Genomic DNA, 26,659 nt, shown 5'->3' on the forward strand with positions numbered 1-26,659 from the left:
ACAATAAAAAAAACAAATTCTTTCAAAAGGGTAGTTGGAAAATCCAGCACTGAAAGCAGAAATTCAGTGCGACTAAAGTAAATACACCAAGCATCACAGACGTATTAGTTAAAAAACCTGTAATCAGTGAATCTAAGATAAAAACACCAATAAAACCCAGAGTATAAATGGGGTTGTTGCAAAATCTGAGCTTGTGGGAGAGCACAGACAGTAAGATCTGACAGTGTTCTGACAGTAAACTTACAGAACAGAAGTATGAGGATTTTAAGGTGTTGTCTTATACCTAGTACACTTCGGCAAAAGGTATAACATGGTCTTTATAAGACAGCTAACATTTATAGATCCTACCATGAATTCCCGTGGATAGTCCAAATCAGCTGGTAAAACAATAGGACACACACTCTTCCACACAGCCTAAGCAAGCTGTGGAATTATTCCACAGAATTATATCCTGTGATTATATAATTCCAGCTGTGGATTTATATTTCAAAGCTAACCTCTGAGCACCAACAGGATCTGAGGAGCTGGACATGGGGCCAATGGATACAGCTGCCACCATGAATTTGAACCAGAGAGCCGGGGCAGCTATATGCCACGATAATACTGAAGCAGCTGTTTGCTATGCCCCTAGTAAGACAAATACATTCTAGGTCTGACAATTTATTTAGACTGCAAACTATGTATACTACACATGCTAATACCAGTGCCTCGACACTAACAAAAACTGGCTTGGCGAAATGAAGCATCCCTATAAGCTAATGACACAGGGTCTTTATGCATTTAGCCACTTAGTAAACCACATTCAGTTATCCTTCTTTTGTCTTTGGAAGCATTCCCAAGCAACTACCGGGGCTAATAAGACCAGTCGAAAACCGTTATAATCACACAGGGCAAAAGCTTGTGTGGCGGTAGTGACAAAGCTACATACAGTAAACAATCATGGTTTTAGTAACGCAGTAACGCAGCGTTCCTACGGGAAAGTAACGGTAATCTAATTACCGTTTTTGCAATACTAATCCCTTACTTTACTCATTACTTGAAAAAGGTAATCGGATTACTCGTTACTGCCCATCTCTGCTCATAGTGTTAGAAGAATAGAGTTAAAACCCAACAGCTGGAGATACATTTGTCATGTTTCAATAAAGCATTGTGTTTTATAGCTAGCAGCTATAGTTACGAACCGAGGAGCTGAACGCTGACAGTCTCCTTGTGTATACACTTCGTGGTGCTCTGAAGCTCTCAGCAAAAAACAGTCAAAACACAAACAGACTAGATTTGCGGAACTGTGTTGTGTCATTGAAAGCCAATCAGATCACGGATACGTTCTCGTCAAACCAATCAAACAACAGCAAAGGCGGACACAACGATTACGTCGCATTACAAATAAAGCTTTTACAACTTAATAGTCATTGTTAACCTCCAAGTGTCTTTAATTTACATCATAATAAGAGACTTGAAGTGTCTGTAGTTAAGCAATCAAAATACTTAGGGCTAGTGATAGTCTAGTGAAAAGTAATGCTTCGTGAAACACTAAATAATTTGAAGCAGTTGTGCACGAATTGTATTGAGGTTTCAGAAACAAGCTTTGCACAATTCTAAACAAAGCTGCAAATTAGACCAGACTATCAGTGATTATGATCCACACGCTTAGAGAAATCCCCGTTTGTTTATTGTGATAACAACATAGGTTTTGTGGCTTTAATTGTTACTTACTTTGTATATATCATGTCAATATGGAGATGTGATTTTATTTATTATTGTTATATTTAATATACTTGTAAAAAAATTATTATTTTATTTATTTATTTATTTATTTATTTATTTATTATTATTATTATTAACAGGAAGAATAATAATATTAGGAAGAACATTTATTATATTTTTTTAAATATGGTTTGAAAAAGAATCCTTCCCTCTCACAATTAGCAACTAACAGTACATCACTGTTATACACAGTGGCTTGCAAAAGTATTCGGCCCCCTTGAACTTTTCCACATTTTGTCACATTACAGCCACAAACATGAATCAATGTTATTGGACTTCCACGTGAAAGACCAACACAAAGTGGTGCACACGTGAGAAGTGGAACGAAAATCAGACATGATTCCAAACATTTTTTACAAATAAATAACTGCAAAGTGGGGTGTGCGTAATTATTCAGCCCCCTGAGTCAATACTTTGTAGAACCACCTTTTGCTGCAATTCCAGCTGCCAGTCTTTTAGGGTCTGTCTCTACCAGCTTTGCACATCTACAGACTGAAATCTTTGCCCATTCTTCTTTGTAAAACAGCTCCAGCTCAGTCAGATTAGATGGACAGCGTTTGTGAACAGCAGTTTTCAGATCTGGCCACAGATTCTCGATTGGATTTAGACACCAGACAGGTCAGGGATAAAGTTATTGAGAAATTTAAAGCAGGCTTAGGCTACAAAAAGATTTCCCAAAGATTTCAGCTCAGTGGCAAGTTTTTAGTAAGCCCAAAGGACGAGGTCTGCTCGCAGAGTAGTTGTTACGATCTCTGTGGAAAAGATTAGCGTCTGATCCAAGTCCACTCGCATCTGCCAATCCCTGGCGACCTTCAGCGGGCCCAGGTCCAGGGCGGAAGGGCTAGTCCTCGGCTTGTCCCCCTCCGGGACAAATGCTGATGAAAACTGACACTTCTCTTGGTTGAGCATCAATGGATTTTCTCTTGCACTCAGCTTTCTCGGCTAGACACCTGAGGACCTGATTGTGTCTCTATGTGTATCTGCCCTGAGTAAGGCTAGTCCTACAACCAACCAAGATGTGCTGGAGTGTTGCTGGGACTGTACACAGGGCTGTACACAGTGTGCGTGGACTTCCCCTGTGCAGAAGGCGACTACAAATGTTGTGCATACTAAATAAACAGAAAAAAAGATCCCTGTTGTCTTTGCTTAATGACTGGTTTCAGTCTTGACAATCCACATTGCGCCTTTCAACATGTTTGTGGGTAGGTTTGAATGCTCCAGGTGTAAGTGGAGCCCCTCAGCCTCTACTGCAGATGTGTCACGAGTCAATCTAGTAGTGGGTTATGGCACTTGGCCACAGGTGGCAGTAGTGGACTGAACTCCATTTGAGACTGCTCCAGCTGCTATGTGATAGTCAGTAGATCTTCTACAAATTGAAGATCATGTGCAAGTTTTGAAAATTAAATTAGCTTTAAAACAAACAAACAAAAAAAAATTCTAGCTCATCTCAACAATAAAAAAAACAAAAACAAACCAACTGACACACTTGAGTCACCCACTTTCTTAAATCCACTCACTCTCTCGACTCATTCACACTGGCTCTGTTTATTACTAATCACTGTGTAACTGCTGCAGATGCTGCTGCAAGTGTTTGTTAAATTAATCACACTTAAACAGACTGTATATAAGGTGGTGTGGGAAGCCAGACCGGGTGCCCCCCTTCCGGCTCTTCTCTCTCCTATCTTGTCCCCTTTTGTCTTACTTCTCTCTATCACCTTTTCTATGCCTTTGAAGAAGTTAGGCTCTGTAAATACTAAAGAGGTAAGTATTATTTTTTCTCAGTTGCAGTGAACATATGGAAAAAAAATGTAGGAAACTAAACAGAAGAAAGAAGAAGAGAAAATTTTTAACATAAACCGGTGACACACTCCAGGGCCTGATCAACCCTGGCAGGGCCTCCTTGGATGAGGGTGTCTAGTGATAACGGCCGAAACACCTGATGAATCCAAAGTCCACAACTAATGATGTGTCACAAATTTAAAATGGTAATCTAGATCAATCTCTAATCCCTAAACCTAACCAAGGAAGGAAAGTGGCAGATTAGCCTGGGTAAAAGACCGAAAGTTGAGGCACACAATGGTGCGTGCTGCTGACAAAGTTTCTGGGCCGCCTTTCCTCATAACAGCCATCACTCAAGAGTCTCTCCATCTAAAGCAATGCATTATCAGGGACTGTAACCTCTAGTCCTTTAACTGAATCAACTCTCTCCAGCCATGTTGATGAATTACCATTATGAGGCATTGTGAATTATAAAATGATAATTTCCAGAGAAAAGCTAACAGGATGTGACGTTACAACACTAGTGAAATATTCATGTGTCATATATTTGTTCAAGACCTATTTCTTTGTTATGGAAAAAAGTTATTAAGATCATGATGAACAATGGGAGTGCTGATTTCTATAACTTTATGTAAATAACTTGGCATTTCCCACTGATGCAGGCCAAAAATAAACAAATAATTTCATTTCATTAGGTTCAAAGGTTTATTTGCAAGATGCACAAACAGACAACACTGAAAGTTACAAATACACTGTGCATGAAACAGGAATTCAAACGTGGTGCAGATCTGTGTGTCACAAGTTAACCTGGCTGTAGACTATGGCACTTGGCCACAGGTGGCAGTAGTGGACTGAACTCCATTTGAGACTGCTCCAGCTGCTATGTGATAGTCAGTAGATCTTCTACAAATTGAAGATCATGTGCAAGTTTTGAAAATTAAATTAGCTTTAAAACAAACAAACAAAAAAAAATTCTAACTCATCTCAACAATAAAAAAAACAAAAACAAACCAACTGACACACTTGAGTCACCCACTTTCTTAAATCCACTCACTCTCTCGACTCAATCACACTGGCTCTGTTTATTACTAATCACTGTGTAACTGCTGCAGATGCTGCTGCAAGTGTTTGTTAAATTAATCACACTTAAACAGACTGTATATAAGGTGGTGTGGGAAGCCAGACCGGGTGCCCCCCTTCCGGCTCTTCTCTCTCCTATCTTGTCCCCTTTTGTCTTACTTCTCTCTATCACCTTTTCTATGCCTTTGAAGAAGTTAGGCTCTGTAAATACTAAAGAGGTAAGTATTATTTTTTCTCAGTTGCAGTGAACATATAGAAAGAAAATGTAGGAAACTAAACAGAAGAAAGAAGAAGAGAAAATTTTTAACATAAACCGGTGACACACTCCAGGGCCTGATCAACCCTGGCAGGGCCTCCTTGGATGAGGGTGTCTAGTGATAACGGCCGAAACACCTGATGAATCCAAAGTCCACAACTAATGATGTGTCACAAATTTAAAATGGTAATCTAGATCAATCTCTAATCCCTAAACCTAACCAAGGAAGGAAAGTGGCAGATTAGCCTGGGTAAAAGACCGAAAGTTGAGGCACACAACGATGCGTGCTGCTGGCAAAGTTTCTGGGCTGCCTTTCCTCATAACAGCCATCACTCAAGAGTCTCTCCATCTAAAGCAATGCATTATCAGGGACTGTAACCTCTAGTCCTTTAACTGAATCAACTCTCTCCAGCCATGTTGATGAATTACCATTATGAGGCATTGTGAATTATAAAATGATAATTTCCAGAGAAAAGCTAACAGGATGTGACGTTACAACACTAGTGAAATATTCATGTGTCATATATTTGTTCAAGACCTATTTCTTTGTTATGGAAAAAAGTTATTAAGATCATGATGAACAATGGGAGAGCTGATTTCTATAACTTTATGTAAATAACTTGGCATTTCCCACTGATGCAGGCCAAAAATAAACAAATAATATCATTTCATTAGGTTCAAAGGTTTATTTGCAAGATGCACAAACAGACAACACTGAAAGTTACAAATACACTGTGCATGAAACAGGAATTCAAACGTGGTGCAGATCTGTGTGTCACAAGTTAACCTGGCTGTAGACTATGGCACTTGGCCACAGGTGGCGCTAGTTGACTCGACTCCATTTGAGTGCACACAAAGAAAACTGCAGGCTTTAGTTGTGAACAGCATGTGAGTTGCCCAGTGAGAGGATGCCAAAGTGTGTTCTCTGTAAAATCTACATTTGCCTCCCATATGTGTAGAAAACACAAACGTTTAGAAAACGTGATTTGTGGTTCAAACAAAGATACTCAGAGAGTCCAACCACAAGTGCCACCATACAGTAAGGTGCCAGTGTATCAGATACAGAAGACCCTGGTATGGATGGGTCTAATTTCAGTATGTTTTACATTAAAGCACAGGGACAGCATCTTCTGCCAACATCTACCATTCAAACCGTTGTTGAAGAAATACGAAATATACATGACTTGGGACAGATGTATACATTGAATAGACTAAGCTGATGAACGGAATCAACTTTTTGGGATTTACTTACCTGGCTCATTGAGCATGCAAGAAGGTGATACTCTTGGCTTGTTTAGTTTCATGTTCTGTTGCTTCCACACTAATACACTGACTAACACAACCATATAGGTTCAGCCAGTAAGACATTCAAACCCTTGTTATTAAAGGTTTTCATTAGTTTTTCTTGTTGTTGTTGATTTTTTTTTAATTCTCAGGTTCCTCCTGCTTTGCTGCTGAGACATTCATGTTGAGCATTGACAAGAAGATTGTCAACAACCGTATCACAACCTCTGCCATCTGCCTAATGTTTGGCACTTAGGCTACGTCCACACGTACCCGGGTATTTTTGAAAACGCCGATTTTTCTATTCGTTTGCGCCTTTCGTCCACACGTAAACGGCGTTTTTGGTAACTGAAAACGGAGATTTTTAAAAACTCCTGCCAGGGTGGATATTTTCAAAAACTCAGTTTTTGCGTTTACCTGTGGACGAAGTAAACGAAGAAAACGCAAGCTGTGTCCCAAAACACCGGCTGCATCCTTCGGAGGACCTTCGCGGTCTATGTGGGCAACATGTATATATTGGGGAAAAAAAGGTACATGCATATTTAGCATCTACAGGCAGGGGACAAGGTAGTTCTGGAAACCTTTGGTGGCATCTTTGAGTGTTACAGGAAATGCTGATACGGTATCAGATAAGCATCTGCTATCATCTGATAATAGATGAAAGCAGAGTGGCTGGGAAGGAACATCTTGATGCGAATATTGACACTGAATTATCACCAGATTCTGTTGGCATGGTAGCACAGCAGAGCCCAAGTGATGATACAAAAATGAGAACATTTTCAAATGAATGAATTACATAAAGGTTTGACAAATAGAATCCAAAGGCAAACTGATGAATGCCTGCATTTATTTTTGATTCATGTATAAAGTATAACCAAAAATCATTTACAGCCTTTGAAGTCCTAGGATTAGAAATGCAAGTTTTGGGAGTATTGGCAGCCTCGCTTCTGTCAGTCTGCCCCAGGGCAGCTGTAGCTACAACTGTAGCTGCCTCCACCAGTGTGTGAATGTGAGAGTGAATGAATAATTGCATTGTAAAGCGCTTTGGGTGCCTTGAAAAGCGCTATATAAATCCACTCCATTATTTCATTTTTCATTTCTATATGCATGTATTCACGGAGGGTCTTGTCTGTGAGCACTGTGTTGTTTGTGTTGCGTTGTGATGTGTCATATCGTGTCCTGTTATATGTAGTGCCGACGTAGGACAGTTTTCCAATCTCATTGTACTATTGTACTATGTATGACTGTGCAATGACAATAAAGAGTTATCTTATTAAGATCAGAGAACCTGCAGTGAGAATTTTATTCTCAATGAATTATATTTTGTACATAAACCGTTTTATATGTATGAAAATTCAACTGATCAACAAGTACTTTTACAGGGCCGGAACAGGCAGTCCAGCTACTTCTGCATAATGAGCTACGTTCTTTTCGAATGACTCCTATCTCCCTCCCGAACACCAGGGGCGCTGCAGTTTGCAGGCTTCTTTAACTCCCCCTCGGTACACGTCATGTAAAAACAGGCTTTAAGCTTCTGAGCATGCGCTTGACTAGCTCCTTTACTTTCTGCCATTTGAAGAGAACTAGAGGAAGGTAAAAAATCTCTTCCTGTTTTTCTTTTAAAGCTTCAGCGTTATAATTTACTAATGTTTTATTTTAGGAACGGACATATTGTTAATATACAGCGAATCTATGAAACGCCTGTTAGACATAAAGCGTTGTTACTTACTATAATTTTCTTACTAACGCAAATGAAGATGTGACTCCTTTGGTCCACGTAAGCACTGGTTAGTGTTGAGCACTCTGACTTGAAGCCGGACACTTCATTAGTAACATATCGTAACAGCCTTTTAAAATTACCTCCCAGTCGCGATTTTTCTTTCGTCTTTTGAAAGTCAAACCTAAGATAAATCAGAATCAGAATCAGAATACTTTATTGATCCCTGGGGGAAATTATTTTTTGTTACAGTGCTCCATTTTAAACCAACATTAAGACAAGACAGACAATACGCTAACTAAGAATAGTACAATATATACATATATATACATACATACATACATAAGTCACTTATAAATAAATAGTTGGAAAAGAAACATGTGTAGCTGTAGCAGCAAACAGTGTGTTAGATGGATGCGTTGTACAGGGAGATGGCCACAGGCAGGAATGATTTCCTGTGTCGTTCAGTGGTGCTTTTCGGTAATCTCAGTCTCTCACTGAACGAGCTCCTGTGACTGACCAACATGTCATGGAGTGGGTGGGAGGTGTTATCCAACATTGTCTTTATCTTGGACAGCATCCGCCTCTCCGACACCACCTTGAGGGAGTCCAGCTCCATCCCCACAACATTGCTGGCCTTACGGATCAGTTTATTAAGTCTGTTGGCATCTGCGACCCTCAGCCTGCTCCCCCAGCATGCAACAGCATAGAGGATCGCACTGGCCACAACAGACTCATAGAAAATCCTCAGCATTTTCTGGCAGATGTTGAAGGACCTCAGTCGCCTCAAAAAATAGAGACGACTCTGGCCCTTCCTGTAAAGTGCTGTGGTGTTTTTAGCCCAGTCCAGTTTATTGTCAATGTGTACTCCAAGGTATTTATAGTCCTCCACAATGTCAACACTGACCCCCTGGATTGAAACAGGGGTCAAGTGTTTCCTGGTCTTCCTGAAGTCCACGATCAGTTCCTTGGTCTTTGCCAAGGAACTGATCGTGGACTTCAGGAAGTAGTCTCCGTTTAAAGACTGACTGCAGATTGTTTTCCCCTTTCTTTTTTGTTGTTTATGCTAAATTTAGTTGGATACCTGGACACTACTGCATATTGTTTTATTTCAAAACCAGCCTGGACTCCTGGCTATAGTTTCACCATACTTTGTAGTCCATCGTATTCTCCTCCTAACTCCAGTTAATTTCCCTTTTTTGTTTTGTTGTTTGTTTGTTTTGACCAGATGACCAGGATGCTGCACGTGTTTGTAATCCTTTCTCTGCTGGCTCTGGGCTCAGGAGAAGAGGGCGCCCGTTTGTTGGCCTCCAAATCCCTCCTGAACCGCTATGCTGTGGAGGGCCGCGACCTGACCCTGCAGTACAGCATCTACAACGTGGGCTCCAGGTCAGATATCTGGACAGCTGCTGTAAATCAGATAACTGTACAAATGAATACACACAGAAAACCAAACGACACAGAATTATTTTATTCAGTTGTTTCTTAACAAACTGCTGTTTAATAATCACTTTATCAGTACGTTTGAACATTATCAAGACGTTTTCAGAATTGTTGAAATGTGAACTGCTTGAGAGCTTGTCAAGACCTGATAAAATGTTTAGTGCATACTGTGTGACTAAATGTCATCCTCTGGTTTGTCTCCGCAGTGCAGCTCTAGAGGTGGAGCTATCCGATGATTCTTTTCCTCCTGAAGATTTTGGAATTGTTTCCGGAATGCTGAATGTGAAATGGGACAGGATTGCACCGTATCCTTGCAGTAACATGACTTCTCACTGGCACTATCAAACTTGAGCTATTTTTGACGCATTAATTGTGGCTTAATGGGAGTTTGATCTTAAATTCTTAATCAAACATAAGTTACTGGGTGTCTGTATGGCAGCCTATTTTTTGCACCACAGTTATTTCATCTTACACAGTAGGACCAAATACTGAAATGATAGCTTTTCAGGCCGCTGAACCTAAAGAAGTATTCACTCTTCATGGTTCATAAGACAGAGGCCTTAATGAACCAGGAATGCAGGAATTAGATTTAAGTTGGTTTAAATACCATAGATGGGCTCTTTCTCCAAGTCATCATTCTTAACTCTGAAACTTTTAGAGCCAGCAACGTCTCTCACACAGTGGTGTTGCGCCCCTTGAAGGCTGGATACTTTAATTTTACCTCTGCTACCGTCAGCTACCTGGTTCAGGAGGGAGGACAAGTTGTGGTAAAAGCAGTTAAAGTCCTTAGTGAGTCAAAGCATTTACAGTCCATAGTGATGTGTTAGAAGCTAAAGTGTCCCCTCCTTCCCTTCCTGCAGGTTGGCTACTCCAGTGCTCCTGGACAGGGAGGAATCTTGGCTCAGCGAGAGTTTGACCGGCGCTTCTCTCCACACTATGTAAGTGTTAAAAACAGATTGAGGCTCGCTCATTATGGCACCTGAGTCCACTGGCCTATGCTGATCATAGTAAATTGAGGCTGGTGGAATTTTGTAAACCTCTAAGGATCTTTATTGGGTTGTTAATTTCAGCTAAAATTGGAATTTACTGTATCTACACTGACAAATTTTTGCATATAGCACAAGAAGTACTTTTTAGTACGAGTAGTGCATGTTGATAAACTAAATTAAAGTCTCCACAACAACAGAGTTCCTTGATACCACTGTTCACATAGTGTCTCGATTCATGGCTGATAGACTGAAGTTTTTGCATTTGCCAGAACAGTCCTCTAACACTTCACTCACTGCTCCGTGTGTCTGTCTTTAGTTGGACTGGGCTGCATTTGGTGTGATGACGCTACCCTCCATCGGCATCCCTCTGCTTCTCTGGTACTCCAGCAAGAGGAAATACGATTCGCCCAAGAGCAAGAAGAACTGAAACATCTTTGCTCTTTTCAAGAATGGGGTTGGGGATGGGAAGGGAAATAAAAGGGTTTTGTAAAAAAAAAACATTGCCCATACTTGGGGTGAAAACTAAAATTTGGTGACCAATGGACTTGATTGTGGTTTGATCGAACAGAATATTTAAGAGAACTTTGGAGCAAGAAGTAGAAGGTGAAAATCGTGTGGCATCTCTTTATCTGCAAATAGTTCATGTGACGAAACAATTACATTATGCTGTTTTCCATCACAACTAGTGAGATGATCTGAGTAACAGGACCTGCCAGGTGTCTTTCATGACCCTTTTTGGGAGGAAACCGTGGGTTCTATTGTGGAGGGCTTGAGAGTAAGGCTGGTTGGCTACCGGTTTAATCATTCACAAGTTAGCTAAGTAATAATCTCTGTCAGATATTGCCTTCAGTAACATGAAATTCACCAAATAGACTAAGATGAAAAAGAGCAATTCAGGAGTCAGCCTAAAGGAGACGACACAAACATCATGGAATAATGTGCCCATGCTCCATTCCCTCCATTGCTGTAATTGCACTGCAACTCATGAGTCTGGTGAATCCTTCAGCACACATGTTCTAAACTCCTACAATGGGAACTGGCTAATGGGGGTTACTACTGTAAACAGCTGCTTGTATTTGCAGTGTGTGTTTCTAATGAGCTGATATGACATTTGGAGCCCGTTGTTTAAGTTCAAAATAAATGAAAACAAGGTACATGTTTTGTTTTTTTAAAGCTGAGCCTGATTCATTTCTGGGGGTTTGCATTCCCTGTTTCCAGTTTATATCATTCCCATAAATAAAAACTTAAGGTTATTTTTCTTTCTGTTGCATTCTGTTTTGTTACATCAAGCAAATATATAACAGGAAAAAAAATGAAAGTACAATTTTAAATGTCAAAATTTAAGAGCAGATATTTCAATACTGGATAGATGTATTATAAAACGTTATTGCACATAGTTTAAAAAGATGTCAAATATCCAATCTTGTGGCAGTGGAAGTAATCCACTGCCTTTGCAGAAAATGGTGCAGAGTGTAGTCAGGATTATGAAACATTTTGCTGCACATGCTGAAGTCCAGGGCTCGGCTGGTCATCTGGCATACCGGGCATTTTCCTGGTGGGCCAAGACACTTGGGTCGATGGACCAGCCTAAAAAGGTGGAGCTGAAAAACTGAGAGAAAACAATAAAAGCAGATCCAGCAAAATGTGTCAGATTAACGACACGTTAGCTATCAGGGCTGCTGCACTGTGAACAGTAGTACCAGCAACAGCCAGTAACAACTTGTAATCAGGCCTCACAGTCACAGGGGGCTGCTGCTGCACCATCTGTAGAAGAGAGGAAGATGAAAATAAATGGAGGGACATAATTAGGAAGGGAAAGATTCAAGGCTTCAGTAAAATGAATGGCTGCTTTGACCATGAGCCACTGCTGATAGCCAGAGTGTACAGTTAGGTCCAGATATATTTGGACACAGACACCAAGTTTAGGTTGTTGTTGTTTTTACCTGTTTACTGAAACATATTGTAAGTATAGTTATATAATGGACATTGACATAACGTGTAGACTCTCAGCTTAATTTGAGGGTATCTACATTCATATTAGATGAGGGGTTTAGGAGTTTCAGCTGTGCCACCCTCTTTTTAAATGGACCAAAAGTAATTGGACAGTTGTCTTACAGGCTATTTCATGGACAGTTGTGGGCAATTCCTTCGTTATGTTATTATCAGTTAAGCAGATAAAAGGCTTGAGTTGATCTGAGGTGTGGTGCTTGCATTTGGAAGGCTTTGCTGACAGAATCTGTGATAGACTGTCAACAGCAGTCAAAAGAACCTCTCCACGCGAGTGAAGAGGTAAACTCCCAAAACAGAAAAAAATCAATCCAAGAAAATTGCTACAATAGTAGAAGTAGCAAAATCTAAAGTTTGGAAAGAAAAAAAAAGAAAGCACTGGTGAACTCGGCAATGCAAAAAGACCTGGACGTCCACAGAAGACAACAGCGGTGGATGATCACAGAATCATTTCCATGGTGAAGAGAAAACCCTTCACAACAGCCAACCAAGTGAACAACACTCTCCAGGAGGTAGGCATATCAATATCCAAGTCTACCATAAAGAGAAGACTGCATGAAAGGTATTACAGGGCTTACTTTCATGCAGGTTCACTGCAAGGTGCAAGCCACTCATAAGCCTCAGTCTTATGAGTGGTTTATGAGTATCACAGCACTGTAAGATTGCGAAAGATGTACCCTTAGGCCCCCTCCTCGATTCAGAGATGGTCTTTCCCTTTTCACGTAAATGGCCTCCTTGACTCTGCGCTCAAACCAGCGTTCCTCCCGGTCCAGTGTGTGTGCATCCTCATCCTTGAAAGAGTGTCCACTGGCCTGTAGGTGTGAATAGACTGCGGAGTCCTGGCCTGCCAAGGTAGCTCTCCTGTGTTGTGCCATCCGCTTTGCCAGTGGTTGCTTGGTTTCCCCAATGTATAAATCCTGGCACTTAACAGTGTACTATATTATTCTGTTTGTGTCGGGGGATCCGATCCTTGGGGTGGACCAGTTTTTGGTGCAGTGTGTTTTGGGGTTTAAAAGCCACAGAGACTCGGTATTTAGAAAAAATGCATCTCAACTGGACCGGGTAGGATAACAAAGCCCTCTTTTCCACTTTTCCATGTACAATTGGCCACGATAGGTGAAACTGGTGAACCCATGGCACACCCATATTTCTGCCTATAGTGCTGACCCTTGTATTTGAAATAGGAGGAATTAAAACACAGTTCCAAAAGCAACTTGGAACTTGGAACTTGGTCGATGCTGAGAGTGGTCCTGTTGCTGAGGTTGGGGGTCATCCTGTAATCTCTTACGAACTACCTCCAACACGTCCGTGACTGGGATGCGAGTGAAGAGAGATGTAACATCGTACAAGACCATTGTTTCATCTGCCTCCATAATGACATCTCTCACCTTCTCAACAAAATCCAAGGTGTTCTGGATGTGGTGTTCAGGGCTGCCTACCAGCGGGTTGAGGATCGAAGCCAGAAACTTAGAGATGTTATAGGTGACTGAGTTGATCATACAGACAATCAGTCTTAAAGGTCCACCCTGTTTATGTATCTTCGGTAAACCACACAGACTTGATGTAGATTCGTCTGGTTATAGCCTGTGGTATGAGGTCCCGTCAATAGCATTGTCTTGTTTTAACTGCTTCAGACAGTCTATCACCCTCTTCCTGTAACCACTTCCTGGAGCACTTTAGGGGCTCATAAGTATTTTTGCCACTGAGCAGTGACAAAATGTTCTCATGATAGTCTTTCTGGTTTAGCAAAACCGTGCACCTACCCTTGTCTGCCGGAAGGATAATAATGTTGCTGTCATTGTGTGTGCCTTCCTCTCCTCCATGCTGATGTTGGATGCTGGTGGCTTCGCAGCTTACATGTCTGCAATATTGTTGTTTCGAATTGCTGTTTCTGTGGCTGAAAAGAGTTCCAATAGCGGGATTTGTCTCGGCGTCACAGCAAAATTCAACCCTTTAGCGAGGATGTTTGTTCTCTGTTTGGCTGAGCTGTCTGTCAGACAAATTCTCCACCCTCAAGTGTCTTCTTCAGTCTCAGCTGACTGCAGGTTTCCCTTCTTCAGCTGAGACTGAAGAAGTTACTTGGATGGACAATGGACAGATGGACAATGACCCAAAACATACAGCTAAAGCAACCCAGGCACGTAAATTTTACATGTGCACAGATGATGTTAAAGTGGCTCTTTTTCAAGCCTATTGTACCTCTTTCTATATGACTCATTTGGTGTAATTATAGTCAAGTCATAATGAAAAAACTGCAGGTAGACTTTCAGGGTGCATTTAGAATTTTGCTTAGACTTCCAAGATGGACATTTGCAAATCAAATGTTTGTTACAAGTAATGTTCCAACTTTTCATGCCTTACCGAGGAGCTATATGTACAAATGTATCTTATGTGCCATTTGAATCAATAAATTCAGAAGTGAGAGCTTTGACAGAGATAACACATGGTGACAGAAGGTATATGTCAGGTTTTTATAAACATTTGATTAAAAAAAAATTATTATTATTTTTGGTTCCAGTCCAGCCCTGCTGAAGCCACAGGTAACCTGCTTATCCATTTGTCAAATCAAATCAAATCAAATCACTTTTATTGTCATGTGGCGAGACGAGGATGGGATATAAAGTAAATACTCTTTGCAGTTTTAAAAAGACAACGCCACCCTGGGAATTTCACCCAGAGAATACTGAAAGTAACACTAAATCACCAGAAAGGCACTTAGGTTCGCTATACTCAGTCCAGAGACGAGGTTCAATGATCAACAAATTCACAATTTATTAATAATTATTTAAAACACCATATAAAAGCACAATCATAAATATTCAAGTACAAATATGCTTAAAAAGGTATTCAGAGCTGAGGCTTACCAGTGGAGGGGCAGGGATGCCACACACAAACTAAAGAAAGAAAACACACCCAAAACACAAGTGCAACAGACTATCACACACACACACTCACACTAATAAACTAAACAAGGCAGGTGTGTACACTCAAGGGATCCCACCACCAAGGCACCCTAGTCTCCTCCACGTCAGCACTCCGCATCTGAATAAAAAGAAACAAAGAAAATTTTATTACAACAAACTAATGTGTAGCACCGGGGGATAACCCAACTGCAGGACCACACTGGTGATCTACAGCTAGAAAAAGGGCCTCCCACCAGTGGTGTAACAAAAATCCAAACTACAAATCAAAAGCAATAAAACAACATACAATCTGGATAAAACTCTAAAATCTGGAGCAAACGGAATCACCGTACTGCTCCAACTTGCCGTCCACACGACGATAAGTTAACAGTCAATCAATATGCACGCCAGCTGACTCCGATAACCGGCATGCATATGGCCGTTGTCCACGCCGACGTCCACTGTAAAAGCTGACAGCAGCAGGGAAAGAATTCTCACAACGGGAACAGACGGTAAAAGCACAGCAAGGCAAAACAGCAGCACTTCAGTTCGCGTAGCTTGGCGCAAAACTACGGCCCACACTTCCTGCGAAACATAATAAATAATTACTATAAAAGAACAATAGAAGGCAGAGAGCGTAACAAAAGTTGATTACGTACCAAGTAAGCCGGGTCATAGAACGTAAGCAGAATAGCTCAGAGGAGGCTTCTATAGCTACGACCAGCCGCGATGGAGACTTTAGAGGAGTAACCCACAAACGATCTCTACCACACCGAGGAAGTCAGGTGACCAAAAAGGAGATCACAGGCAAGCAATGCAGAGACACTCAAATGGCCACTATTTATACCAGCGCCCCCTAATGGGCCAGGCTGAAAGTGGGTTGGACCGAGGGATAACATTCATCCTGCCACATTCTACCCCTCCTTCTTGCATCGTCGCCCCGACGATGAATTACAAAGACACCCAGATTAGTCCCAAGGCCTAAAAAATGCAGAGACGGCATGTACCCTAGGCTCAGAAATAGAGTTAGCAGCCCCTTGTGCCACCTCCCCTGTTGGTCTTGGGAGATGATGGATGTTTGAATGCTGGCCAGCTGTGGACCGGGTTGTTTTTCGCACCACCACATTTCTTGTATCAGAACTCGTAGAGAGAGCAGGAAGAGAGCTAGATGGAACTGGTGCTACACTCGGAGTAACTGTACCAGTGGCTGGAACATCGGAAGTTCGGTCTTCTGGTGGAAGCAACAACTCAGGGCTACTTGGAATCACTGCCACTGGGCTGTAAGATGGTGAAACATTTACTTGAGGAGCTCCTATGCTCAGGAATAACAGGTCACTGTCACTTGATGAGTCATGTCCTGGTTCTGAGGAGGATATTTCTGGGCCACGTGGGCTACTGCTTGGAGCAGGCCCTTCTGATGGTGTGGCTGCCGTTATCACAGCCTTCAACAAGGTACGATGAACATGCTTCACACTGCTGGGATCATCTGCAGGTGCAATGGTATATACTGCCCCACCTCCTTTAGGTGCCTTCAGGATTCTATATACCACGGGTTTCCATCGATCTTGGATTTTACATCTCCCTCTTCCACTCAGATCGCGCAGGAACACCAACTGGCCATTGTTCAATGGTGCCTCTTTCACCTTTTTATCATGGTGCCTCTTTCTGCGGTCGGCAGCCAATTGCAATCGTTCCTTGGCTCCTTCATGTACAACCTGTAGCCGGGCTTGATGCTCCTGAATCCACTCGTGCACATCTCCACTGATGGGGTCCGGTACTCTGCCCAACAGAAAGTCCACTGGCAACCTGGGTTCTTGCCCAAACATCAATAAGAATGGGGTTTCCCCAGTAGCCTGATGGGGAGTGGTATTATAACAGTAAAGTAACTGGGGCAAACATACATTCCAGTCTCTTTTTCTGGATACTGGCAGGGTCCGCAACAAATTGTGCAAAGTCCTATTAAAACGTTCACACTGACCATTTCCAGCCGGATGATAAGGAGTAGTGTGGGACTTCTCGATACCATAAAACCTGCAGAGCTGCTGGATCAGGGAGCTTTCAAAGTTACGACCCTGATCGGAATGGATACGCGCTGGTACACCAAACTTCGAAAACCACTCAGTCACGAGAACCTGGGCCACTGTAGCAGCACATTGGTCACGAGTGGGGACAGCCAATGTATACTTGCTGAAAACATCAGTCATCACCAAAACGTTCTCCAGCCCATTCCGGGAAGGTTCGAGCAAGGTGTAATCAATGGCCAAGATTTCATTTGGTCGAGAAGCCAACAAATGTCCCATGAAACTTTGAGCTGCTGGTTGGGTGTCTTTTGCAACTTGGCAACGTTCGCATCTCTGACACCAACGAGCTACCTCAGCAGACATACCGGGCCAGTAGCACCGTGAGCGGAGAAGCGCTAGGGTCCTTTCCACCCCTTGATGGCCATGGTCCTGATGAACATGAATCAACACCTGCTCAATCAGTGCACTAGGCAGCAAAAGCTGAAGTACCACCTCGGCACCGTCAGGGCGATGAACCTGACGATACAGAACTCCTTCCCTTTCAATCAGACGATCCCATTGTCGTAGCAGCACCAGAGCAGGTGGAGCAAGCTGCTGCCGCTCCTCAAAGCTGGGTCGCTGCTTCCGTCTCCAGAACACCAAGATCTCCTTTATCACTGGGTCGACCTGTTGGAGGGCATGAAGATCAGGAGTAGTGAGATGGGGCAAAACCGTAATGGCAGCTTGTGATACCTCAGCTGGTCCCAGCCGCAAGGCTTGTTGAAGAGGTCCAGGCAAGGCTGTACCAGGAACCATGGCTTTAATCTCCTGAGGATCAGGTGGATGCTGGCGAGATAAAGCGTCTGCGTTCTTATTACTCCTTCCTGACCTGTACTTTAAGTCGAAGTCGAACGAAGCGAGCTGAGCTGCCCAGCGCTGTTCAGTAGCCCCAAGTTTAGCAGAAGACAAGTGACTAAGAGGATTGTTGTCGGTGTAAACAATACACTTGTGGCCCAACAAGTACTCTCTAAATTTCTCAGTCATGGCCCACTTAAGTGCCAAAAACTCCAGCTTCATGGAGCTATAATTTAGCATATTGCGCTCAGGGGGCCTCAAACCCCGACTGGCATAGGCTATTGGCCTCACTTTACCTCCCTGCTCCTGGGAAAGCACTGCCCCTAGGCCGGCATGGCTGGCATCCACTTCTAAAATAAAAGGCAAAGAGAAATCTGCATAAGCGAGCACTGGTGCTGTCGTCAGCTTAGTCTTTAATGCCTCAAAACTTTGAGCACACTCGGCAGTCCAGTTCTCCACGACACCATGCTCTGACCTCTTCTTTGATTTTCTGCCTCCCCACTCTGCCACCAGTCTATGCAGAGGTGCCGCCAACTTGGCAAAACCCTCCACAAAACGGCGATAATAGCTGGCAAACCCAAGGAAGGAGCGTAGTTCCGAAACAGTCTTAGGAGGCTGCCAGTTAGCCACCACTTCCACCTTGCTAGGGTCCGTAGAGACACCTTGATCGGAGATGACATGGCCTAGGTAGCGAACCTCCCGCTGGAAAAAGGCACATTTGGCAAGCTTGGCTTTTAAACCTTCCTGCTGAAGCCGACCTAGCACCACATCCAGCCGCTCAAGATGTTGCGATACTGTTGATGAAAAGATTACAATGTCATCAAGATAGAGAAGCAGAGACTGGCACTGTTGATCACCGAAAAGGCGTTGCATTAGTCTCTGGAAGGTGCTAGGGGCATTACAGAGCCCAAATGGCATTCGGTTCCATTCAAATAGGCCGAAAGGAGTACAGAAGGCAGTCTTGGGCCTATCCTCTTCCGTAACTGGGACCTGATTATAGCCACTTGCTAAATCCATGGTGGAAAACCAACGGGCACCAGTCAGCGCATCTAAGGATTCTTCAATGCGCGGCAGGGGGAATGCATCTTTCCTTGTCTTGTTGTTCAGTTGCCGATAATCAACACACATGCGCGGGCTGCCATCCTTCTTCTTAACGAGCACAATGGGAGAAGCATAGGGGCTGCTACTCTCTCTAATCACCTCGGCCCCTAACAACTGGTTAATATGCTCTTTCACAACCTCGTACTCTGAAGGGGGGATGCGCCTATAACGCTGCCGCACGGGGATATCGTCTAAGACTGGAATGTCATGGGAGATCAAGTTAGTGCAACCCAAATCAGTATCATGAGCAGAAAAGACAGAGCTGTATTTCTTAAGGAGAGACCTCACCTGTCCCTGTTCCTCTGCTGACAGTTTAGACAAATCAATCCCTTCCATCTGATCCTGCACAGTAGGAGTGGTGGTGTGAGATGCCATTGTGGCTACATTAGGGGGTATTTCTGTCACACCAGCGGGCAAACTGACCACATGAACATCTTCCAGGGTCCCTATAACGGTCCTGGGGTGAAGCAAGACCGCCGTGGTCCCTACATTAACAACTGGTATGTATGCAGTACCTCTAACCACTCGAACCAATGCAGGGGACGCTAAAAGTCCAGCAGGCAAGTTAACATCAGTAGGTTCAAATAACACAGTGGCACCTGAATATTGCTCAGAACAGGTGGCGGCCACTACTTTCATTACACCACCCGGAATGCAACATGCTCGCTTACCCCTCACTCTCACATGGCCAGACAAATCCAGTGGGGCTCTTATACTAACGTCATGGCACTTTTGCAGCGCCTGCACAAGGGGTTTAGGGGCCTCTGTGACAAAGCCCAAACTAAACAATGCTTCACCGTGTTGCCCAAAAAGCTCGTGGTAACACTTCCGAATGACATTCATCCCCAATACACCCGGAACCGTGGAAGGTCCTGCACCTGGAGGATCTTTAACGACCAACACGCCACACTGTGGAAGAAACTTGTCACAGAGCTCTACACTTAGCTCGATATAGCCAAGGTAAGGAATGGACAACCCATTAGCCGCTTTAAGCTGCAACCAATGACAAGCTTGGAGACGCTCTTGACCCCAGGACTCAAAATGCTGGCGGAAAAAACTTTCAGTAATGGTAGAGACCATGGACCCCGTATCAACCAAACAAGGTACTTTTATACCGCCCATGTCCACATCTATATGAGGACAGGATGAAATTAATTTGGAGACTGCCTCTGGACCATTAGAAGCAACCCTTGAGCCAATAGACACCCCACCCGAACTGTGGCTCGGCAATACGGAGGGTGCTAGTTTTCCGAAGCCGTATTTAAAGGAGAGTGCCTGCGATTATGCAGAGGGGCCTGCGAAGGAGGCCGGGAACGAGGGACGCGTTCCCCATCACACTCCCGAGCAAAATGTCCAGGTTGCTGACAACGACGGCATATAATGGAATCGCCCCGTCCTGAGCGAGGCATTCGATGGGGGCCCTGCAATCGAGCAATGCTCTGAGTGAGCTGATTAAGTTGCTCCTGCTGGCACTTTAACAATTCCTTCATCTCGCTCATCTCAGACAATTGGGTAGACTGGGCTATTCCTGAAGGACCGCTATGGACCCCATACTGAATGCCATAAACAGAAGGGACAGAACTGCTTCTATGCCTAACGCCACTAGGCAACCCTTCACGTTCCCACCTAATAGCTTCCCCTCTAATCTCCAGCAATGTCAGCGTTGGCTGCCTCCTTACTAGCTGCTTTAACTCCCGCCGCAAGGTACTATCTAAGACCTGTTCAACAAATTGATCTCTTAATAAAACGTCAGCATTGGGCATACCATTGGGGGCACTCGATTTAACTTTTTCCATAAGACCCAAGAGAGCGAGGGAAAACTCTTGCAGTGTCTCACTTTCCTGCTGTTTTCTAGAGAAGAAAGCTTCCTGCAATGCTACATAGGAGTCTGAACAGCCATACAGTTCTTGCAATATAGTGATTATCTTAGCAGGATCAGTCCTCTCTGCACTAGAGCGATATTTGATCTCCTCACGTGCTTCCCCTTCTAGGTGGTCAAACAGGAAAAATGCTTTATCAGCCAAAGACAAATGACGTGCTCTAGCACAACCTTCTATTTCCTCCAACCATTCATTCAACCCTATACCTGATTTTCCTCTAAACATAGGGCACTTTCTGTCACGGGGCACAAAAACTAGTCTCTCTGCTACAGAGACACCAGCCGTTGGGGGGTTAACAGATGATGCAGTTGAAGTAGAAGGTGTAGCACTAGTACCTGACCCAACAGCCCTCTCCTGACGCAGCCTCTCATTGTCTGCTTTCAGCTGCGCGATCAAGTCCCTGAGTTCCTGTAACTCTTCCTCCATCTCTGTAACACAGCTGTGAAATCCCACACCAAAGTAGCTGCTGCTTTGCCTTTATTCTGTACAAAATAATATAAAAAAACAATTTACGTTACACCAAACAAAAAAAGAAGAACACACGTCTCTGTTTTAAAGAGTACATCCTGTCGACAACAACGCCAAGTTTGTGGCGAGACGAGGATGGGATATAAAGTAAATACTCTTTGCAGTTTTAAAAAGACAACGCCACCCTGGGAATTTCACCCAGAGAATACTGAAAGTAACACTAAATCACCAGAAAGGCACTTAGGTTCGCTATACTCAGTCCAGAGACGAGGTTCAATGATCAACAAATTCACAATTTATTAATAATTATTTAAAACACCATATAAAAGCACAATCATAAATATTCAAGTACAAATATGCTTAAAAAGGTATTCAGAGCTGAGGCTTACCAGTGGAGGGGCAGGGATGCCACACACAAACTAAAGAAAGAAAACACACCCAAAACACAAGTGCAACAGACTATCACACACACACTCACACTAATAAACTAAACAAGGCAGGTGTGTACACTCAAGGGATCCCACCACCAAGGCACCCTAGTCTCCTCCACGTCAGCACTCCGCATCTGAATAAAAAGAAACAAAGAAAATTTTATTACAACAAACTAATGTGTAGCACCGGGGGATAACCCAACTGCAGGACCACACTGGTGATCTACAGCTAGAAAAAGGGCCTCCCACCAGTGGTGTAACAAAAATCCAAACTACAAATCAAAAGCAATAAAACAACATACAATCTGGATAAAACTCTAAAATCTGGAGCAAACGGAATCACCGTACTGCTCCAACTTGCCGTCCACACGACGATAAGTTAACAGTCAATCAATATGCACGCCAGCTGACTCCGATAACCGGCATGCATATGGCCGTTGTCCACGCCGACGTCCACTGTAAAAGCTGACAGCAGCAGGGAAAGAATTCTCACAACGGGAACAGACGGTAAAAGCACAGCAAGGCAAAACAGCAGCACTTCAGTTCGCGTAGCTTGGCGCAAAACTACGGCCCACACTTCCTGCGAAACATAATAAATAATTACTATAAAAGAACAATAGAAGGCAGAGAGCGTAACAAAAGTTGATTACGTACCAAGTAAGCCGGGTCATAGAACGTAAGCAGAATAGCTCAGAGGAGGCTTCTATAGCTACGACCAGCCGCGATGGAGACTTTAGAGGAGTAACCCACAAACGATCTCTACCACACCGAGGAAGTCAGGTGACCAAAAAGGAGATCACAGGCAAGCAATGCAGAGACACTCAAATGGCCACTATTTATACCAGCGCCCCCTAATGGGCCAGGCTGAAAGTGGGTTGGACCGAGGGATAACATTCATCCTGCCACAGTCACATCACATGTGCAGGCACACTGGCACAGCACATGCGAGTGAAATTCTTGTGTGCGAGCCCCACAAGCAACAGAGATGTGCAAACACAACAACACAAACGAGCAAAATACAAGAATGGCCAACCTGAAACTAATAAATATATGTACAATATATAATAGTGTATGCATTTCTGGATGTGTATACTAAATATTTTCCTACGTGTGTGTGTGTGTGTGTGTGTGTGTGTGTGTGTGTGTACACATTTTTACAAATTAAATAGTAAAAAAAAAAAAAAAAAAAAAAAAATAATAATAATAATAAAATATATAAAAATATACAGAGTAAGACATGTGCAAAACAAGTGGCATTTATATACAGTGTGGAGTGCATAATGTTGAAGTTCCAGTAGTGAAGCTGAGGTGTCTATGACGTGTTCAGCAGTCTGATGGCCTGATGGAAAAAGCTGTCTCTCAGTCTGCTGGTACGGGACCGGATGCTGCAGAACCTCCTTCCTGATGGAAGCAGTCTGAACAGTTTATGGCTGGGGTGACTGGAGTCCTTGATGATCCTCCCCGCTTTCCTCAGGCAGCGCTTCCTGTAGATGTCTTGGAGGGAGGGAAGCTCACCTCCAATTATCCGTTCAGAGCACCGCACTACTCTCTGGAGAGCTTTGCAGTTGTAGGCGGTGCTGTTGCCATACCAGGTGGTGATGCATCCAGTGAGGATGCTCTCAATGGCACAGTGATAGAAGGTCCTGAGGATGCGGGGGCTCATGCCGAATCTTTTCAGTCTCCTGAGAAAGAAGAGGCGCTGCTGCGCCTTCTTCACTGTTTTGTTTGTGTGTACTGACCACGTAAGATCCTCAGCCAGATGTACTCCAAGGAACCGGAAGCTGCTCACTCTCTCCATAGCAGCGCCGTTGATGGTGATGGGGGTGTGTACTTCTCTGCACCTCCGGAAGTCCACTATCAACTCCTTTGTCTTTGCGACGTTGAGGGTGAGATGGTTGTCTTGACACCAGTGGGTCAGGGCGCTGACCTCCTCCCTGTAAGCCGTCTCATCACCGTTGGTGATAAGACCCACCACTGTAGTGTCGTCCACAAACTTCACAATGATGTTGGAGCTGTTAGTGGCTGTGCAGTCGTAGGTGTAGAGTGAGTACAGGAGAGGGCTCAGTACACACCCCTGTGGAGCACCAGTGTTCAGTGTGATGGGGGATGAGGTGATGCTGCCCAGTCTGACCACTTGGCGTCTGTCAGACAGGAAGCTAAGGATCCAGCTGCAGAGGGAGCTGCTCAGTCCTAGATCCTGCAGTTTCCTGTCCAGCTTCGAGGGAACGATGGTATTGAATGCTGAGCTGTAATCTACAAACAGCATCCTCACATACGTGTCTCTCTTCTCCAGGTGTGACAGGGCAGTGTGTAGTGTCAGGGCTATGGCATCATCAGTGGACCTGTTGTGGCGGTATGCAAACTGTAGAGGGTCCAGTGAGTCGGGTAGTGCAGAGCAGATGAAGTCCCTGACCAGCTTCTCGAAGCATTTGCTTACGATGGGGGTCAGGGCTACAGGTCGCCAGTCGTTCAATGAGGAGATGGTGGAGGATTTGGGTACAGGGACGATGGTGGCCATTTTGAAGCAGGCTGGGACTACAGACAGAGAGAGGGAAAGGTTGAAGATGTGCGTGAACACTCCAGCCAGCTGAGCCGCGCATGACCTGAGGACGCGGCCGGGAATCCCGTCCGGACCAGTAGCTTTGCGTGCGTTCACCTTCCTGAAGCACTTCCGCACATCCTCCTCAGACACAGTGTGCGCACTGACGTCATCCGCGGTGCGCACACTGTCCGGTCTCATGGTGTTCGCTGTGTCGAATCTAGCGTAGAATACGTTTAGATCCTCACATAGAGAGGCCGTGGTCTGCGGTGTGCTGGGTTTCCCTCTAAAGTCTGTGATCGTGTTTAGTCCCTGCCACATACTCCGAGGGTTGTCAAACTGTTGCTCCACCCTGTCCCTGTACTCACGTTTGGCTGCTTTGATCGTCTTCCGGAGTTGGTAATGTGCGTGTTTGTAGTCCGATGTGTTCGCGGAGGCAAAGGCGGTGTTCCGTGCCGCCAGTGCCGCGCGAACATCTCCGTTAATCCAGGGTTTTTGATTTGGGAAGGATTTGACTGTTCTGGATGGGACGACATCTTCCACGCATTTCCTGATAAATCCACAGACTGAGTCTGTGTATTCCTCAATGTCTCTGGCGGCCACGTGAAACATTTCCCAGTCCGCGTGATCAAAACAGTCCCGCAGCGCAGACTCCAATTGGTCCGTCCAACAGTGCACCGCCCTCCGGGTTGGAGCTTCCTGTTTCAGCTTCTGCCTGTAGGCGGGCAGGAGCAGGATGGAGCAGTGATCTGATTGGCCGAATGGGGCGCGGGGGAAGGCTTTGTACGCATCCCGGAAAGAGGTGTAACAGTGGTCGAGTAGCCGGTTTCCACGCGTGTTAAAATGGATGTGTTAAAATGGATGTGTTGGTGGAGTTTGGGTGAGACTTTCTTCAGGTTTCCCTTATTAAAGTCCCCGGTCGTGATAAACGCTGCCTCTGGGTGTGCGGTTTCCTCGCTGCTGATCGCGCTGTACAGTTCCCTGAGTGCACGGTCAGTGTCGGCTTGTGGGGGAATGTAAACAGCCGTAATAATCACTGCTGTAAATTCCCTCGGTAGCCGGAATGGCCGGCACTTAATCATCAGGTACTCCAGGTCCGGTGAGCAGAAGGATTTGACCGGGTGCACGTTCGCATAATCACACCAGCTGTTGTTGATCATGAAACACACACCACCGCCTCTGCTTTTCCCAGTAAGATCCTGTGACCTGTCCGCGCGGTGCACAGAGAACCCCGGCAGTTGTATTGCGGAGTCCGGTACCTTGTCCGATAGCCAGGTTTCTGTGAGGCAGATCACGCAGCAGTCCCGCATCTCTCGCTGGAATGAGATCCGTGCCCGAAGCTCGCACAGCTTGTTCTCCAGAGACTGCACATTAGCCAGTAATAAACTGGGTAACGGTGGTCTGTAAGTGCGCCGTCTCAGTCGAACCAGAACGCCAGATCTTCTCCCTCTGCGTCGGCGTTTGCGGCCTCCAGGGCCAGAGAACAAAGGCGTCTCAGGTGAGATGAATGGGGGGTCTGCAAACGGAGCGTCCGTGTTGCAAAACTTGAACTCCGGAAAGTTATAAGAAAGACCGTCTTTTATGTCCAGTAAGGTTTGTCGGTCGTACACAAGGAGACAAGTGCTGCTCGTGAAAAAATAAAGGAAAAGTAAAATTAAACACAGAAGAAAGCCGTTGCTTGGGGGAGCTCGCGACGAGGCTGCCATACTCGGCGCCATCTTGAAATCCTCCTCCTTGTATACTTTTGTGTTGGTCTTGTAACTAATCCTGACCTGGGATGGATCCGTCTTCTACCTTCTAAAGTCGATCACCAAAGCTTTGGTCTTATTCACATTCAGAAGTAGATGATTCCTCCCTGACTGCTCCACAAAACTGTGTTCTTTACACCTCCTGCTCATCATTTAATCACACTCTAAATCTTGTTCTGAGACATGGCATAGAAACTGAACATTTAACAGTATTTCTTGAAAATCCTCTTTTGTCTGATCATTTCCTAATGACATTTAAATTTACAATAATGTATTACATAGCAGTGGGGAATAGATTTCATCACAGTATTGGGCGATCGTGGCTCAAGAGTTGGGCGTTCGCCTTGTAATCGGAAGGTTGCCGGATCGAGCCCTGGCTTGGACAGTCTCGGTCGTTGTGTCCTTGGACAAGGCA

At 44.3% G+C, this 26,659-nt stretch overlaps 1 protein-coding gene and 2 long non-coding RNA genes across 3 annotated transcripts; 1 reads left to right on the forward strand and 2 right to left on the reverse strand.

Annotated features, from left to right (window-relative positions):
- The first annotated feature begins 7,672 nt into the window (after positions 1-7,672).
- On the forward strand, positions 7,673-11,565 carry ssr2 (signal sequence receptor, beta). The gene is made up of 6 exons (XM_085446576.1): positions 7,673-7,756; positions 9,109-9,269; positions 9,530-9,628; positions 9,982-10,090; positions 10,184-10,261; positions 10,629-11,565. Exons 2-6 carry the CDS (start codon positions 9,109-9,111, stop codon positions 10,737-10,739), a joined length of 558 nt encoding a protein of 185 aa, XP_085302702.1. The 5' UTR covers positions 7,673-7,756; the 3' UTR covers positions 10,740-11,565.
- Positions 11,566-15,066: 3,501 nt separating this feature from the next.
- LOC146683741 (uncharacterized) lies at positions 15,067-16,210 on the reverse strand. The gene is made up of 2 exons (XR_014917530.1): positions 15,576-16,210; positions 15,067-15,361 (listed from the first exon to the last, which is right to left on the reverse strand). It is a non-coding gene; the product is annotated as an uncharacterized LOC146683741 (long non-coding RNA).
- A 5,588-nt stretch (positions 16,211-21,798) lies between these two features.
- LOC146683742 (uncharacterized) lies at positions 21,799-22,855 on the reverse strand. The gene is made up of 2 exons (XR_014917529.1): positions 22,306-22,855; positions 21,799-22,091 (listed from the first exon to the last, which is right to left on the reverse strand). It is a non-coding gene; the product is annotated as an uncharacterized LOC146683742 (long non-coding RNA).
- Between the last annotated feature and the right edge of the window lie 3,804 nt (positions 22,856-26,659).

The sequence above is a fragment of the Copadichromis virginalis genome, linkage group LG22 (assembly GCF_057382275.1).
Source record: "Copadichromis virginalis isolate Kocher_CV1m ecotype Utaka linkage group LG22, C_Virginalis_male_GT1.1, whole genome shotgun sequence".
Taxonomy (NCBI): domain Eukaryota; kingdom Metazoa; phylum Chordata; class Actinopteri; order Cichliformes; family Cichlidae; genus Copadichromis; species Copadichromis virginalis.

Coding starts and splice junctions, on each gene's coding strand:
- ssr2 (XM_085446576.1), top strand. CDS start 9,109: ATGACCAGGATGCTGCACGTGTTTGTAATCCTTTCTCTGCTGGCTCTG. Junction 9,629..9,981: donor AAATGGGACAGGATTGCACC/GTATCCTTGCAG, acceptor TGAAACTTTTAG/AGCCAGCAACGTCTCTCACA. Junction 10,091..10,183: donor AGGAGGGAGGACAAGTTGTG/GTAAAAGCAGTT, acceptor CCCTTCCTGCAG/GTTGGCTACTCCAGTGCTCC.